Source organism: Myodes glareolus, chromosome 14 (genome assembly GCF_982192425.1).
Source record: "Myodes glareolus chromosome 14, mMyoGla1.1, whole genome shotgun sequence".
Classification (NCBI taxonomy): Eukaryota; Metazoa; Chordata; class Mammalia; order Rodentia; family Cricetidae; genus Myodes; species Myodes glareolus.
In genome coordinates this window covers 46,355,129-46,373,744 of record NC_142039.1, presented here as the reverse complement: position 1 = coordinate 46,373,744, position 18,616 = coordinate 46,355,129, and the positions used below count along the sequence as shown (strand labels likewise).

At 42.6% G+C, this 18,616-nt stretch overlaps 1 protein-coding gene across 2 annotated transcripts in view; it reads left to right on the top strand.

Annotated features, from left to right (window-relative positions):
* The window catches only part of Cdkal1 (CDKAL1 threonylcarbamoyladenosine tRNA methylthiotransferase), a 525,008-nt gene extending 509,713 nt beyond the window's left edge, over window positions 1-15,295 (top strand). For both annotated transcript variants that reach the window (XM_048428030.3, XM_085699329.2), the window contains one exon: window positions 14,469-15,295. In XM_048428030.3, the coding sequence (XP_048283987.3) occupies window positions 14,469-14,669 (201 nt within the window). In that variant the 3' untranslated portion in view covers window positions 14,670-15,295. The remainder of the gene's footprint in view (window positions 1-14,468) is intronic.
* The last annotated feature ends 3,321 nt before the right edge of the window (window positions 15,296-18,616 follow it).

The following is an 18,616-nucleotide window of genomic DNA, read 5'->3' as shown; positions in this document are numbered from 1 at the left end:
TGGCGAGGGCTGTGGCTTTTGCTCTGCCTCCCCATGTCCTATCTGTTCCCCGTCTTTCTCACGCAAGTGCTGCCTCTAATTATGGAACCCGAGTCTTGCCTTTGCCCTGGGAACAAAGACACTTGTGACTTGCAGGGAACTGAACGCCAAGGTAGAATTGACAGTGGGAACTGTCAGTGTGGAGAGGTTCAGCCTCCACTTCCGTGGTTTCACAGATGTGAGATTAGAACTAGCTTTGAAGGTGAGAAGGGCTCAGGTAGGTGAAGAATGAAACTCTCATGGTGGAAGGATCATAAATGGATGCAGAATGCACAGGACTGTGTCCAAGTTTCACACTCAAAGCAGCTGTGGGCGGTGGGCAGTCAGAGGAAATCCTATTCTGTATGAAGACTTGGAACTCTGGGTTTTAGAAGCCGAATATTTACACTGAACTGTTAGACAGAGTACGTCTTTCTCCAGAATCAGCTGTGCTGTGCCGTAGCACAGGTTAACCCTGACATCTCGGTCCTCCTGCAGCCACATTCTGCCCACACCGTAAGTCCTGTGGAGTCAAACTGAATGCTCCATACAGTCACGTGGTGACTGAGTCCTCATGAATGGCAAGTCAAGAGACATGGTAGGAAGAAATGCTGGAGACCTTTGTGTGAGTGGGCTCATAAGAGCAGGGATACCCTACCCAGTCTGGTGCGTTTGTTCCAACTCCAGACCATGGTCATTTCCAGTTAGTCCTCACCCGGTATTTGTTGACTGTGCTCAGCTTTCAGTGATCTGCAGAGTGGAATGGGTGAATTCTCTTAGCAGGGAGGCTGGGAGTAGACAATGTTCTTATGTATATCACTGAGGATGTCAATATATTCTTTGAGCAGGAACTCTCAGGCAGGCTCCTCTGTCTGCTCCATCAAGTACTCTGACATCATGATAAGCAGATGGCAAAGGCTTCTTTGAAAATGAGACTGATCTTGTAAAGTTAAGTTGCTTTTCTTGGGAACTCTTAAGAATCGGGTACCACGGAGCAGGGGTTTACTTTCTACCATGAATTCTGGCTTCTTCACCCTTCTTTCTGTAGTGAAAAACACAGCTTGTCCCCTGCCCTCCCCCGCCCCGGCCTCGGCTTTTCCTTGTGTGTGAAATGAAACAACACTTTTAAAAATAAATCAAGTCAAGGATGTTTAAGGAGTAGACTGCTCTCTAACATGGGTTTGCAGTGTTTAGGTTTGCAATGAAAAACTTTGGGGAAACAAATTTTCTCTTTTCCTTCTATCTCCCAAATGCAATTCTATAAAGTTACCAAGAAACATAAATATTCAGGCCATACATCAGGTCTGTTATCTAGGACAGTTATCTGGTAGGAAGCCAACCCGCACAACAGGGATACAGTACCTTTCAGATTTGCCACCTCTGGAGAGAGAAATCCGAAGAACACTTGGAGCAGAAGACTATTGTAGACCTCACCAAGAGGAGCACTTCCCTCCCACAGGCCCCGGGCTCATCAGGCTTCCTTCTTGCAAGCATTCATTTAAAAAGAATAAAGCAGCCCTTGTGCCTAGGAGCTTGGGGCCAGCAATGACTTTGGCATTGTGGTCTCACCCTTTCAGATTGTGCCATCATCCTCTGGGCATTTTCCCTCCCTAGATCGTTTTCTCGGCTACAAATTAGGAATGATAAAGCCTGATTCATAGTTTCTAACAATAGACTGAGATAAGGCATGGCGAAGACTGAATCACAGTGAGCAGTCCATGAATAAGGTGTGGAATTGAAGGTTTGTTGGGGAGGGCGCTGGTTAAGATGTTAATGCCTCATCCATGCCTCAAAGACTTTCCCCATAATCATTGTGTTCAATGGGAATAGAACATGGTCATCAGCTCTTTAGTCAGATGTAGAAATAGCATTTGTGAAGGAGAGTTACCTAAAGTAAATATCCTGGTGGCATTCTTAGGAGCCCACGTTTCCTGTGACTTCGAGTGACTTTTTCTCCTGTTACTCTTTCCCCGAGGTCACTTGCTCTGAACAACCCAAAAGCATCTGTGGTACGGTGTTATTCATGAGTCTTTCTCATGCATTTTCTCACAAAGTGACTCTCTGTACCCCATGAAGTTATCCTCCCGTACCGCAGTCTGCCTATCTCCCTTTTGCTATCCTGTCTAAGGCAGATTGTATCCTTTTTGTCAGAGCCATCCTTAGGCCCGCAGGACCCTGGAAGTCCCTTCCCTTTTCTATAACCCAGAGAACCGAAAGCAAGCACTTAGATTCCACTATTCATCTTGGGGTTATTCACAAAAATAAGAAGCAGGCCACCCACCTCCCAATCCACAGATGTATGGACAAACAAAATGCGGTATGTGGCATAACAGAATTTCATTCAGTCATGAAAATAAATGAATTTCTCACATATGTGGCAGCATGGGTGAACCTTGAGTTTGAAGTGAAATAAGAGACCAAAATGTGACAAATACTGTGAGTTCCCTCACTCAAGGTGTGGGAGGAGCAAGGTCATCAAGCCCTCTGGTGACGGTGGACAGCTACAATGGTGACAGAGCTTCTCTGTGGGCTGATGAACTGTTAGAAACAGTAATGTCTGCACAGCTAAGTAAACCTCGTGAATGTAATGAATGCCATGGAATGCTGCATTTAAATGGCTAAAAGTGTCAGGTTTATTTTACATATATTTCACAATAAAAATTTAAATAGAACAAAAAAACAACATTAGGGCTTCAGGCTGAAAGCCAACATCCAACAGCATTCATCAAGTCTGAGGCCTTGACTTTTCTCTCCTCTTGAACACTGGTCCAGCCAGTGCCTGCCTGCTGCTCCCTGACATGAAAGCACCATTTGGGAGAGCATGTGCACCTGCCAGTCCCTCTCTGGTAATGTGTTTCTCATTTGATCTCCAAACAAAGTTTCTGTTATCTAATATCATTCAGATAGATCACTACTGAAACACTGGCTCCTCAATGAGATCACCCTAGGTTACAGTTTACATAACTACCCACTGCCACCATCACAACGTGGGTGGCTCTTTTTCTCCATAATGGTTTTCACCAGCGATTATCTGAAATAATTTGTGTCAGTTTCCAATCCCTAACATGGAAGTTTCATTAGTTCTAAGATTTTGCTTTATCTGCATCTGTCTTCTTGATAGCTAAGTACCTGCCACGGCGTACCTGCTGTTAAATGTAGGTGTTTAAGAAATACATGCATAGCCCTTATTCAAAACACTACTGGACCAAATACATGGACATCATCTATCAACAGTCTTCCATTGCCACTCAAATACCCTGTCCCAAGCAACTTACAGAACCCCAGTAAGGCCCAGATGAACTCTGCAGGGATCACACATGTATCTGTCAGATGTAGGGTAGTAAAGTGCAACTCTTCACACCTTAGTGGCCTCTGGAGACGTGTCTGGAGGTGTCACTGGAGACCAGTGTCACACGTGTGCTCAGCTAAAACTACTTGGATGAGTCAACTTTGTCCTCCAGGTCTTAGCCATGCAAAAGAGCATGAGGACATGGTCACATGGTAAAGGCAGAGGAACAAGAACAGCAAAGCAGGCACACACAAGTGGCCTTGGGTCTTTGCCTGCATGTTCAATAACATCCCATTGGCCGAGTAAGTCACATGGTCAACAGAGCACACTGCAAGCAATGCCACAGAAGGCAGACATACAGAAAATGAGGAGTAAGAACCAAAGATCAGTTTACCAAGGTTAGGAAATCTTGGCACTTGTGATCGGTACATCTTTCTGTCATAATCTTTTCCTAAGGTTCCTCTGAGTCAGAAATCTAGTACAGCTCAGTGAGGTGCCTTACTTAGTAGGGCAGCTAAAATTGCCTGGGTGCAGTGTGGTTGAAACCTGCCCACGATGTGACAAGGCCAGTTTACCATGGGCAGCAGAGAACAGAAAAAGAATGGAAAGTGTATTTCATATGGAACACCCATCATTTTGTCATCTATAATTAACTAAAAGTGGGTTCGTAAGTTTAGCCAAGAAGAAAGTATGACCCAGGGGTGTGGATAGAAGGCAGCAAGGACCGCTAGGGACCATCGTCAGGGTGCTACCCTGAAGTAGTGATGGAAATAGTGAAAGCCTTCATATTGAACTTTATCCCAGTTATTTTAAGTGACTTTTGGTAGGACCAGTACTTTTTACTTTATAAAAATTGTGTTCAAAGTAGAAAGAGGGCTTGTCTAGGAAAGGATTTGGGGGGAAATGTATAATGGAACTTTGGAATGAGAGGTGTGAATTCCTAGTTTATCATTGTTTAATTTCAGTAAGTTTATACCATAAAAAATGATCTTAACCAGTTTTCTAGGACTTTGGAAGATGAATAGCTATCATCATGAGCCATCAGGGATACTTCTGTATATTAGTTCATCTTTTCCGAAGCTCTTTGAGGCAGCATAACACCTGCCACCTCCTTTATTCCCTTTATACAGCTCATAGAGCCAAGTGATGTTAAATCGTAATTCTAGCATCATTGAAAACGATGCCTGCAATCCATGAGGTCAAATGACAATGACACTAACATCACACATGACTTCTTTCTCATTTAAAATATAGATGGTACATGGTTACCTAGTTGAAAAGAAGCTCTCTGTCGTAATTATTGTAGTTTGATTGATTACCTGAATATTCGGTGGATGCTTGCCAGTGTATATTCCCCAGCATCCTCACCACTCCTGTGTACATGCCTTTGGAGTAAAGATGGCTCTGGTATGGTTGGATGTTGGAGGGAGTGGGTCACTTGTTCTTCCCGGCCGCCCTGCTAGCTTACACCTGAAATAATCACACAGAAAATATATTAATTAAAATACTGCTTGTCCCATTAGCTGTAGCTTCTTATTGGCTAACTCTTATATTAATTTAACCCATTTCTATTAATCTGTATATCATTACGTGGCAGTGGCTAACTGGCAAAGATTCAGCATGTCTGTCTCTGGTGGCTCCATGGTGTCTCTTCCTCTGCCTTCTTCCTCCCGGCATTCCATTTAGTTTTCCATGCCCAGCTCTGTTCCCCTATAGCTCTGCTATAGGCCCAGAGCAGTTCCTTTATTAACCAATGAAAGCAACACATAGACAGAAGGACCTCCTACACCAGTCGGAGAGAATACCAAAAGGACTTCCTGCATCCTGGCCCTGCTGACCAAGATCTTATTCTCCAATAGACACCCAACACTAGGTACAAGGGAGAGGGCAGCACTAACTGATGAATACTGAGATTTCTACCTGTTCCTTAGTAGTATATGTTCACATTTTATATAGATACAAATATTCTTTCCCTGAGAAATGCAATTTACCTGTTGTATGTCTTACTAGATGATCAGATTCAAATATCCTATCTCTTGCCCTGCCTGTGGAGCTTTAACTTGTATTGATGCTATTCCGATTTAGAATAAATGGCCTCAGATTTCTGCTACTGTCCTAGGCACTGATTATAGACTTTAGATCAAAGTATGACCCTTTATTCCTTTATACGAAGGCCTGTCTGTGTGTCGAGGATAAACGAGCGATTTGCATTAATGATGCTTACAGCAAGAGGTAGGTCTTGAAGTTTATATTTGAAGAATTAAAATGCAGTTATGGTAGAGATCTCTTTCTGACATGAAAATAATTTTATATTCAAAGCAAAAACTCAGCTCTTGAGATTCTTTTCTGGACGCTGCCTTGCACTGGGCATGTGCATGGGCTCAGTAGGCCCTTAGGAGATAGGGCTGATAGAAAGTCTCACTTATCTTGAGACAAGGCTGTCAAGCGTATCGTCCATCCTTCTTCGTTTGCACTTCAAGCTGTTAACTGTGCTTCTGAATGAGGCATGAGAGAAATTTACACATAAGAAATGTCTTCAGTCCTTTAAAAGAAGAGCTTGGAAGGTTTTCTTTCTTTCTTTTTTTTTCTTCATGTCTCTTGAGTCAGATGAAATGTGGACTCCCCAGAAGCCATAATGAGGTGACAAGCAGATGCTGGGCTTGGGTTTGTCTCACTAGGCACAGTTCACGTCCGAGGGGTGGGCATCCTGAAAGAGAGGGGCCACTGAGGCCATGCAGGGACACATTAGATCTATTCCTTTGGTGGATGTCAAGGCAAAATTATTCAGAATATAATCTGAAATTTCTTTGATCATACAGTCAATAGCTTAATAATTTATGTTCAATCTTATTAGTAAAGTAAACACAAGCCTTTGCTATCACCAAAATAAGATTAAAAAATTCTAGGATACTAAGATGAGAGGGAGATTTTGTGTTATCTTCATGTTTAAAATTTTTCCTCTGCAATTTTAATGATCTGATAGCAATTAAGCATTGGGAGGGGGAACTTCATCTCAATGATATATGATCTTGAATCACTCATGCCTAAAAGTGGTACTGGGAGGTTGATGGTGAATTCTCAACGTGTGGCTGTGTGACAGGCTTTCAAGTGAAAAGGCCCAATTAATTCTTAATTTCAATCTGTTGGTCATGTATATTCCACTGTGCCTGTTAAGCTGACGGACTCTGCATGTAACATCTTAAACATAGACTTAAAGAACTAGAAGCATCCTTGGCTTGGTGATAATCAAGGACTCCTATGATAGTAGCATGTTCCCATGTTATGAAAATCAAAGATTCATGATGGCATCATGTTCCCAATTTAGGGGAAGTCTAGAAGAGTAATTGAGATAGTTTGGTGCTCTTGGTCACTGTGTGTGCTATTATCTCCTAATAGTTTGAATCACAGGGAATGACATTGTTTGTCAGTTCAAGGGAAGGAGCTGGCACTGGGATGTCATTGCAGGGCCCTGGCAACACCTGCCAGTGTCAGGGACAGAAGAACTCATTTAGAAGCTGCTGTACAAGCTGGGAAGGCAGGTGGTGACTCTCTTACAGGGCTGTCTTTCATTTGAGCAGAACCAGACCAACTGTTCCTCATTAAAATGCATTTTGCAGCGTGTTCTAATATGAGCATGTTGATTGTGTATGTATGTGTGCACATGTGTATGTGTGTGTGCTCTGAGACAATCCAGTTGTGCTTCTTGTACAGATACAGTCTCAATGTGGCTCAAAACTTTAAGACATGCAGCAAGAAATGGCTGTGCCTGATCGAGGCTGGCTTTCCTGGAATGGCCTTCTTTAGAGAAACAGGAGATGCCCCTCTTGCCTCACAGGGTACAGCATCGGGGAGGGTGCATAAAGCCTATTTCCTAGAAACCTGGGTCCATAACAGTCAGTTTGATAGCCAGGAGGTACTGGACATCACTTTCTTATTTACAGGTGACTGGAAACACATCCCTGATGTATGCTGTGATAGGAAGGCTAAAGCTTAGCCTCTTCCCTACTCATCATACCGAGCTAGGTGACTGACAGTTACATTCTACCTAGTCCTAGGACCAAAAACTGTGTAAAGTGTGAGAGGCCTCCTATTCCCATGGCAAGTTTCCAAAGCAGCTACTGCTGTTTCCTTCTGTAGCCCAATCCATATCACAGCTCTTCATCAGTCTTCTTGGGAAGGGGGCAGGACTTCAGGGAATTCACCAACTGATCCAACCTCCTTCGTTTGGAGGCCAAACCCACATAGCACCCAAAGACAGGATTCTTATGACTGCTGGCACCATAAATACAGATCACAGAAGAGCAAGTGGAATCCATTTAGCAATCAGCAGCTGAGCCCTTCCCTCAGAGCCTCTTGTGGTTCCAAGTTCTATGAGTAGGAAAATCTGTCAGTACAGTCTAGCTCTGCCCGAGCTGAGCATGCACACCGGAGGGGGCAGAGCCTGAAGGACTGTGCGGTGCTTGATGCTGTAGACCCTGGAACCTGCATATATGTTGATATCACAGAAAGAAGGACTTTGCGGAATGGCTAAAAGAGGATCTTGGGATGAGATTACTCTGGATTACCCTAGGATAACTCTCATGATATAAGTCACCATCTCTGGGCTTCAGTTTTGAAACGGGGAAAGGGTCACAAGGTGCAAAGCTCCCTCTTAACCACCTGGGAGGGGCAAGGATTGTATTCTTTCCCAGTGCCTCTGCAAGGATTCATCCCTACCTACAGCAAAATCTTGGAACATGTGACCTCCAGAAATCTAAGAATGGGTTTGTATTGTTTAATATTCTAGATGTAGGGTAATTTGTTAAAGTTATATTAGAAAACTAATCTACAAGTTGTATAAATTACTTGTCTCATGACTGTGACAAAATATCTGATCTAACCAACTTAAGGAAGGGAGGGGGCTCAGCTCACGGTTTAAAAGGCGACTAGAATCTGTCTGACTAGAAAGGCAGGCATGGTGACAGACCTCTGAAGCTGCTCTTCTGTTGTATCTGTAATCAGGAAGCAGAGATGGTTCTAAGCTGGCTTTCTCCTTTTTCCTCATTGTATTCAACCCAGGCCCCTAGCCCATGGGAAAGCACCTCCCTTATTTAAGGTGGAAGTACCCTCACAGATGCGCCCCAAGCTGTGTCTCCCAGGTAATTCTAGATGTAGTTGAAAATGGAGATTAACCTTCACACTGTGCCATTTCCTCCCCAGGAACTGTTCTCTGTACTGAATATCCAGTAAGACAAATAGCATTTTCCATGAAAAGGGTATTTATATAAAGAGTGATATGTGACCCTAAGGAACAGATCCTTAGGGTCTTAGAAATCTCAGTATCCGTTCAGCTTACACTGCCTCCTCTTTGATACCAGACCCTGGGCATCTCCTGGAAAATTAAGGGTCTGCTCAGGAGTGCCCATGGGGTAGTGCAGGAGCAAGCAGACTCACTCATTAACTTAATATGCCCTGTGCTAGGGGCAGAGCATGCATCATGCAGGCGGTTGTAACTGATGATGTTTTTCTAAGCCAAGTCATGTCTTGAGTTCGAGCCTGAGAAAATAATAACAAGAAAAGACAAGGTGGGGGTGGCCTTATTAAGAGTTCTTCCCCAGAGGCTGACCCCACAAGTCTTCTTGCCTCACAGAGAACCTAACCACTCCTCTCTCTGTGACTGTGGATGCTGACGGTGAGTACAGCTCCCTTCTCATGGGTTAGTGTCTGTGAGGCTTTGGTATCATGGTGCAGCTGCTAGGCACCATTCGTGTCTTCATTTTCCCATTCCTGTGTACCACAGCAGCCTCTCTTAGGTGCCCAGAGCCCAGGCAGAGTACCTAGCATATCTTCTAACTTGTAACACCGTTTTAAGGCAGAGGTTAGTGTTCTTATATTGTAGAAGTAGTAATTAGGCTTGGATCACATGGCTAGCTGAGCTTGGACTCAGAATTCAAAACCGGCACGTGTTTGTCATAATGCAGGCCTCCTGCTGCTATTTGTAATGAATCAAAATACCGTGAGCGGATTAATCATATTTAATTATTAAATATTAAATAATTATTTAATTATTTAAAAGCAAATAAAATGGTGACTTGATAATTTTACAAGCACTTTTGAGGTCATCTGCATAGTCCATTAGAACCTCAGAGTACCATGGAATGCACTGATATCAGTTGAGTTCTAGGTGCTCAGAGTGCTTTATGCCCATCTTGTTTAGTTCTCACAACCTGTGATGCACAAGTGCTGATGCTCTAAGCATCACTACTTTATATGCGCAAAGGGAGAACGTGTCTGAGACCCTCAGGAGGTACTGGGGGTGGAGCCCAGGATCAGCACTCATGACTCCTAGAACCATGGTTCCAAGAGCATGCTCAAGTTAAAGACCTCGCTTTCTGTCCCTCACCAAAACATGCGTCCTTCTAGGGAAGGAAGCAGTCAGAGCCAGCCACTACTGCACCCGCTGCTTTCGCCTGTAACTGCTTGAGTTCTCGTTGTTGGGCTTCTGAACTTAAAGGCTTATTGCCATTTGGTTGTTTTGGGGGTGTATGTATTTGCTTCTGTTTTTAGCAGATCTGTTGCTTTGATGGGATTTGATAAGCTGTGTCTGGAAAGTTTAAAATCTGCACATCACACCTGTAGTCCCAGAACTGAACAGCTAAAGGACAATCTTGACTTATAGGCTTTCTTGGGCTACGTGGCAAGACCCTGTGTCAAGATAGCATGAAAAACTAGAAGGCAGGCTTAGAAATTGATAAAGGAAGCAGTGAAATTTCCAAGAAGGAAACGTGCTTTACTCAAAGTTAGCAGGGCGCATAGTAGGAACTCTCAGTGTATCCTTAAGTCTGTGAAAATCAAGTAAATTTTTTTGTTTGAGCAAATATCAGCTGGCTTTGTTTCACATTTGTTTAAGAAAGATATTTCTGAGAATTGAAATTCTTAAAAAATTACTAATATCAGAATTATTTTAATAATCAATAAAATTTCTTGAGTTGGGTATATTAAAGAGGCATTAAATTTTATGAATAGATACATTTACAATAGTTAAATATCCACTTATGAGTAAGTACATATCATGTTTACCTTTCATGGTCTGGGTTACCTCACTCAGGATGACTTTTTCTAGTTTCTTCCATTTACCTTCAAATTTCCTGATATCCTTGTTTTGTAACAGCTAAATAATACTCCATTGTGTAATGTACCATATTTTCATTATCCATTCCTTGGTTGGAGGACATCTAAGTTGTTTGCAGGTTCTGGCTATTTTGAATAAAGCTACTATAAATATAGTTGAGCAAGTATCCTTGTAGTATGATTGAACATCTTTTGGGTTTATGCCCAAGATCAGCATAACTGGGTTTTAAGGTAGGTTGATTCCCAGTTTTCTGAGAAATCACAACACTGACTTCCAAAGTGGCTGTACAAGTTTCCACTCCCACCAGCAGTGGAGGGGTGTTCCCCTTACTCCACATCCTCTCCAGCATGAGCTGTCGCTTATATTTTTGATCTTAGCCATTCTGACAGGTATAAGATGGAATCTCAGAGTCATTTTGATTTATATTTCCCTGATGGCTAAGGATGTTGAACACATCCTTAAGTGTTTCTTAGCCACTTGAAAATCTTTTGTTGAGAATTCTGTTTAGATCTGTACCCACATTTTTAAATTTGATTATTTGATTTGTTGATATCTAGTTCCTTGAGTCCTTTATATATTTTAAAAATCAACCCTCTGTTGGATGTGGTTTTGGTGAAGATCTTTTTCCATCTATAGACTGCCAAAGAGCTCCTTAATTTGATATCCCCATTTGTCAATTTCTGCTTTTGTTTCTGTGATCTTGAAGCCCTATCCAGAAAAATCATTCTTTACATTAGTATATCAAATTCTTTTATTATTATTATTATCATTATTATTATTATTTGGTTTTTCAAGACAGGTAGTTTTGGACCCTGTCCTGGAACTAGCTTTTGTAAACCAGGTTGGCCTCGAACTCACAGAGATCCGCCTGCCTCTGCCTCCCAAGTGCTGGGATTGAAGGCATGCGCCACCACAGCCCGGCACTATATCAAATTCTACCACTATGTTCTCCTCAAGCAGTATCAGACTTTTAAGTCTAACTCTTAGGTCTGAATATATTTTGAGTTGGGTTTTATTATTTGATTGTTTGAGCTTTTGGTACTAGATGAGAGACTGGTTAAATTTCAATGTTTCCCATGTAGATGTCTATTTTCCAAGAGCCATTTACTGAAGATGCTGTCTTTTTCTCCAGTGAGCATTTAGCCAGTACCATGCTGTTTTGCTGACTGTGGCTCTGCAATATGTTTTGAAATCAGGAAATTATGCTTCCAAATTTGTTCTTATTTACTTAACATAGCTTTGGCTATTTAGGGTCTTTTGTGTTCCATAGGAACTATAGGATTATTTTTTAGTTATGAAGAAAGGTGTTAATTTCTAACAGGGATTTCATTGTCTCAGTATTCTTTTTGAAAGTATGGTCATTTAATATTAATTCTTCCAAACTAAAAACCTGGGAGGTTCTGTGTCTATGTGTCTTTTATTTATTTGTTTGTTTGTTGTCATTTTCATTTCAGAGATCTTTCACACCACATCCTTGGTTAAGTTTATCCCCACATATTTTGTAGCTATTTATGAATGGCATTGCTTTGTTGATTTCATTTTCCCCAAACTCATTATTGATGTATAGAAAAACCAGATCCTACTACCTTACTGAATGTATCAGTTTTAAGAGTTTCTTGATGGGGTCTTCAGGTTTTGTCATGTATAGAACCATATCATCTGCATTCAGAATCAACTTGGTATTTTCTACTCCTGGTATTTTTCTTATTTATTTATTTATTGTGTGTGTTCACGCATATGTGTGCCACTACACACGTGCCGTGTGGGGGACAATGAACAATTTTCAGACGTCATTTTCTCTCCTGCTATGTTGGTCCTGGAGATCAAATTTGAGTCATCAGGTTTCTGCTTACACAGCCTTCATGTGTGTTTCGTTTATTTCTGCTCCGATCTTTCTATGAATTTTATGCAAGGCCTTGAGGTGCCTTTTATCATTGTTCTTTTAAATTTTCCATCTGTCATGCCTTTCTCCAGTTTCCTTGCATCTTGTCTTATTTGGAGAGGCCATGTAATCTTGTGTTTCTCCACCTACATTTGTTCATCCCTTATAGATCAGGTGACTCTTGACCACGCAGCTTCTTAGTAATCAGCTTTCTCCTGAAGATATGTCTTGGGGTGTTGGTCTATTACATACTTTTGATCCTCATAGAGCACTGTAATATATTATGGTCCCTCTGTCGTTTGACCATGGTCAGTAGTTTAAACATAGAGCAGGCCAAAGGAGCAGGAGCGAGGACACTGCCATTTCAGCCAGGCTGGAGTAGACGGCATTTGACCTAGGGTACTCACTGTACTATGTTTCTACTCCTGTAATGGACTTTTAAAGTATTGTTTAAAATAATACTAGTCAACACCAAGATGAATCCCAGTGCCATTATCATTGGCTTCTCAGTCTGCCCCAATTGTCAACCACATTTAGAGTGTCCAGTTTGATCCCATGCTCTTTTAGTCCCAGTCCAGTTGGATTTGGTGAGCTCCCATTAGATCAGGCACACTGTCTCAGTGGGTGGACCAAGCCCTCATGGTACTGACTCCTTCTTTTTAGGATCCTAGTCTGTTTGGATGCATGCATTCTTAAGCCTGGATGAAGTGGGAGGGCCTTGGACTTCCCACAGGGCAGGGCACCCTGCCCTCTCTTAGGGCTGGAGGGTGAGTGAGGGAGGGTAAGTGAGGGATTAGGAGGGAAATGGGAGGAGGGGAGGGTGTGGAAATTTTGAATGACATTATTTATAAATTAATAAAAAAATAAATAAAAACATAATAAATAAATTCTTTATTTAAAAATTAATTAAAAAGGAATAATAATTATAGAATATGAAGGACCTTTCTTCTATTGAGGGGCACCTAGTTTGTTTCCAGTTTCTGGCTATTACAAATAGTGCAGCTATGAACATAGTTGAACAAATGCCTTTGTAGTATGATAGGGCATCTCTTGGGTATATTCCCAAGAGTGGAATTGCTGAGTCCTAAGGGAGGTTGACTCCCAGTTTTCTGAGAAACCACCACACTGATTTCCATAGTGGCTGCACAATTTTGCATTCCCACCAACAATGGATGAGTGTTCCCCTCACTCCACATCCTCTCCAGCATAGGCTATCATTGGTGTTTTTGAGTTTAGCTATTCTGACAGGTGTAAGATGGTATCTCAAAGTGGTTTTGATTTGCATTTCCCTGATCGCTAAGGAGGTTGAGCATGACCTTAAGTGTCTTTTGGCCATTCGAAGTTCTTCTGTTGAGAATTCTCTGTTCAGCTCAGTACCCATTTTTTAATTGGATTAATTAGAGTTTTAGTGTCTAGTTTCTTGAGTTCTTTGTATATTTTGGAGATCAGACCTTTGTCTGATGAGAGGTTGGTGAAGATCTTCTCTCAGTCAGAAGGTAGTCTTTTTGTCTTACTGGCAGTGTCCTTTGCTTTACAGAAGCTTCTCAGTTTCAGGAGGTCCCATTTATTCATTGATTCTCTTATTGTCTGTACTACTGGGGTTCTACTTAGGAAGTGGTCTCCTGTGCCTATGTCTGGAAACAACCTAAATGCCCTTTGACCAAAGAATGGATAAGGAAAATGTGGTACCTTTACCCAGTGGAATACTACACAGCTGAAAGACAATAAGAACATTTTGAAATTTGTAAGCAAATAGATGGAGCTAGGAAACATCATTTTGAGTTGAAGTAACCCAGACCCAGGAAGACAATTATCACATGTACTCACTCATAAGTGGTTTTTTTAAACATAAAGCAAAGAAAACCTGCCCCCAAATCACAATCCCAGATAACCTAAACAACAAAGAGGACACTAAGAGAGACTTACATAGATCTAATCTACATGGGAAGTAGAAGGGTGTGTTTGATGAACAAAATGTCTTCCATGTAGTCTTAAATAACAAGACTGTGTTCTAATCTTCAGAGAAAGCTGACTTTTCCATACAAGCGTGGGGCTACCTGAACCCTGCAAGGCATCTAAATGTGTTGAAGGAATAAGGAACCATAGCTGATATAACTGCAGGAATGTTTTCTGAAATGTATTTTTCTTACCTGTTTCTCTCTTTATAGGAATTCAGAAATCGGGTTGGGAATAATCTGAAGCCAGCTTCAGACAGCTGTGCTCCAACTCGGCGTGACTCGGCATATTCCAGCATTGGGCTGCAGATGTTCCAGTGTGACTCCACAGTGAGAGTCGCTGCAGGTCTGGCTCTCATTGCTCTTCTTTTTGCATTTCTGGCCAGAGTCTATGCTTCCAGCGTAAGTAAGTGAAGCATTCACGAGGAGTAAGTTTCTAATTAAATTCTTCAGGAAAGCAACCACACCAATTCTCAAGAGGCGGGCAGTCTGAACTGGTCATGCTGCCGCGTCTGGATCCCTTCTTAATGAGGCTCACCCTGTCTCACATTGAGCTGAGCCATTTGACCTCAAATCACAGCTTCTGGAACATGTCTTTCTCATCAGACTCCTTTTGACTTTAGCAACAAATGCAAGTGGTTGCATTTTTTTTTTCTTTTAATCTTCAGTCATTAAGTCCCAACCTAAGTGCACAGTGGCTCTGGCCATCAGTGACTCTGATCACCCTTTCCTGGTGTGGAAGAACATCCAGCCCTTAATAAATACTCTTCAGTCTGTGTTTGGAGTCCCTGTGCTATAAACATCTTTTCCACAGCACATGTGTTCCTGAAAAGTTTATATAGAAACCTTTTTTGGGAACTTGGACCCAAGTCTGCTACTTAAAGGACTCTTCCCGGCATTTTAGAAAATGTGAGGAAGCCATGTCTGCTGTACCCACACTTTCCAACAGACCACGCTCCTTTCCTGCACGTCTGACCGGACATCATCAGTCTTTCCTACTGAATTGACTTCTTTCACAATAAAAGGAGTTGGTGCAATAAGTAAGCCCTGTGTTTATTGGCGTTTAAATGAATTACTTGGATCAGGTAGGCTGCGGGAAACAAAGTAAGTGCCTTTAGATGCCATAGGATTGCTCTCATCTCTAGATCCCGTTAGCTCTTCCTTACATGTGTCCCCTAAAGAGCCCATCCTCAAATTTAATGTCATCAATTGGCTAAAAATAGATAAATAAATAAGAGCACATGTGAAGCTACATACAAGTATCGTTTCTAGCATGCACATTTCTAGCACAGTTCTCCTTAATCTACCATGTACAGATTTCTATGAGGAAGCACTGCATTGTGTTGAGGGTAGCTGCAGGCCTGGCTCTGGTCCCTCCTTTTTGCTTTTTTGGTCAAAGCCTATGTTTGCAATGTAACTACATGAAACATCTGTAAGGAATAAGTTTCTAATTAAAGCATTCAGTGAAAGGGAAGCCACCAGCCAAAGATCGGGGCTCAGGAAGAAGACCAGTGGATAAAGTACTTGCTATGCAAGCCTAGGAACCTGAGTCCCAATTCTCAGAACCCACAGAGATCAGAAGTAATATAGCATACATCTGTAGGTCTATCTTCTATGGCATTACAGAAGTCAGAAACAGGAGAATTCCCAGACCCTCACAAGCCAGACAACCTGCTGTATGTTTTAGAAAGAAGGGACCCCGTTTCAAGCAAAGCAGAAGGCAAGGACTGACACTTGAGTTGTGTCTGACCTTCATACACGTTTGAAATGTGTGCATACTTATACATCATGTACACTAAGATTCAGAAGGGCCAAGAACTACCCGTGCCCTCTGAGCGCTGCAGCAGGCCTTGGAGCACACCTCCGTGGTAGCAGAAACTGGGAGATATAGCAGCAGCTACCACTGACTGCTTTTATTTAGAGGTGTCGTCATTGCTTTGTTGGTAAGCAGTGAGCTCCAGTGTGGTACTTATTTAATAAAAACCTAGCAAACCTCAGAATACTTTCCCAAGCAGGAGCCACACTGCATAGGGCAGGAGTGCTTTCCACCTATAGCTTGTTAGAGGAAGTTTTTCTCTTTATTTCTGCTTTCCTACCCTGCCTCTCTTCCTCCCTCGTCCCCACCTGTCCCCTCTAATCCTCTGCTTTCTTCTCTCCTAGTCTTTCTCCATTTTTCCTATGAGAGAATGACACTCTGAGATATTCAGTCGCCCCACTGACCTCCTCAGAAACCCTCAAGACAGCCTCCTGTGCTCAGGACTCTCCACAACTATGGTTCCACTGTGCTCTTGGGTCCACAGAAGGACCAATCATGCCTTGACTATCAGAACTGTCCCACAATGTGTATCGCCCTGGTGGTGACCAGTTTGCACAGGGGACAGCAGTGGCCTGGAAATCTAGATTGCTCTTTCCTGGGGCCTACTGCTTGAGGGAGGAGAGAAGACTGTCCCATTCTACATGTGAGTCATTGCTGGGCGTGTAAACACAGTTCTCTGAGTGTGGCTGGTGCCGAAGCAGGTGTGGCCATCACTGTTGCCTTTCCATCTTGCCCCCTTCCTGTTCAGTTCAGCTACATGACTTTTCTTTGAAGCTAAGCATACCTGCATGCGCTTTTTAAACAGTGCATATGGTGCAAAAGTGATGTCTTTGGGCAGCCGGGTTCGGTATACAGTTGGCCATGTGCTCTACCCACTACTGTGGTGATGGCCAACTTTTGTGGAGGAATGAAATTTTCCTCAGCCTGGGTCCATGCCAGGTCCAGCTGCATGTGCATCAACAAGCAAGAAGTGCACTGCTATATCAGCTACTGGCATTAAGGGCTGTGTCCATACCATGATCCAACTCATACCAACAGTCTGTCAAGGTAGGACACAACCTATATAGAATGTGTCTTTCCTCTTTTAAGAAGGAAACATAATCCAGGAAATAGTTGTGCACACCTTTAATCCCAGCACTTAGGAGGAAGAGGCAGTTGATCTCTGTGAGTTCAAGGCCACTTTGGTCTAGGAACCAGAGCTCCAGGACAGTCAGAGCTATACAGAGAAACCCTGTCTCAGAGAGAGAGAGAGATACACACTACTGAAGTAAAAATTCATGTAAGAAAATTTAACTTGGAAGAACTTCTATAAAGTGAGTTACGTTTTAAGGCAGTTCTGGGAGGCCACTCAGACAACTTCCCACCCATTAACCCCCCCACAGAAATCACAACCACTGCCGTTATCTCTAACACTCCTGTTTATGGCATTTACGTAAATCCAGCCAAACTATTTCCTGCCTGCCTTTTGCTCAGCATTGTGAAACTCATTCCGACTGTCACATGTAGCAACGAGTCATTGACATTTATGGCTGAATGGTATTCTACTGTCCCCAAATACCCAGTGTTTACCTATTCTATATTTGCTTCTGACCCTTTTCATTTTGAGCCATCCTACTATGACGACGCTGTGACACACACAGATAAGTGTGCGCTGAATGTATAGTGAAGGGTGGGATCGCTGCTTTGCAGCGTTTGCTTGAGTTCAGCGATCAGAGCCACTGAACTGACTGTACCTGTTTCTGACCCACAAGTAGGTGGTAGGAAGGCAGCCATTCGGTACTTCCTCTCTGTACCTTTGAGGTCTTCAGCAGTCCTCTCTCTGCCAGCTCCTTGCAGTGGACCGCAGCCCTATTTTAATAATAAGGATTTGGCTAGCCATCCGCTATCCTCATGTGACAGACATGAGGTACATTTTATCAGTGCTATTCCCATAGCACGTATACCACATAGCTGAGAAGCAAGAGACCTCACAAGACTGTCTTGCCCAGAGTGCACAGAGTGTTTAAGAGACGAGGCAAACCTGGAACACAGTTCAAATGCAAAGCCTCTGTCCCATTACTGGACCATCCTGCTCCCTCATCTCATCTCTAACCTCAACTTGACTTGTGCTAACATACATGTTTCTGAGTCTGTGAAGATGCTTGGGCCCTAGGCAAACCCAGCTTCCAAACTGTGACATCCTATTCCAGAACTCAATACACATTTTAAATAAAGGGTTTTTTTTTTCTTTCTTTCCCTTGTCCCTTCACCAAACATGAGCTGGTTTCACCTGATAATGAAAAGATTTAGAAAAAGCCATGCTCTGTGCTATGAAAATGTGCAACAGGTGTCCATCACATGCTTGCGCCAACATGCCTGCTCTCTCTGTTGGCTTTAGGCCGGGTCAGCATTTCTGTGTGCCTGAGACGCTGTGCAGGGAAAGTTCAAGTTCCAAATGAAACTTGAAGAGGTTTGACATAAAACAAAGAGTTAAAAAAAATGAAGAATGAGAGAGAGGGAGTGCAGGGAAGTGAGATGGGAAGAGAAAAGAAAAAGACCTTCTTCA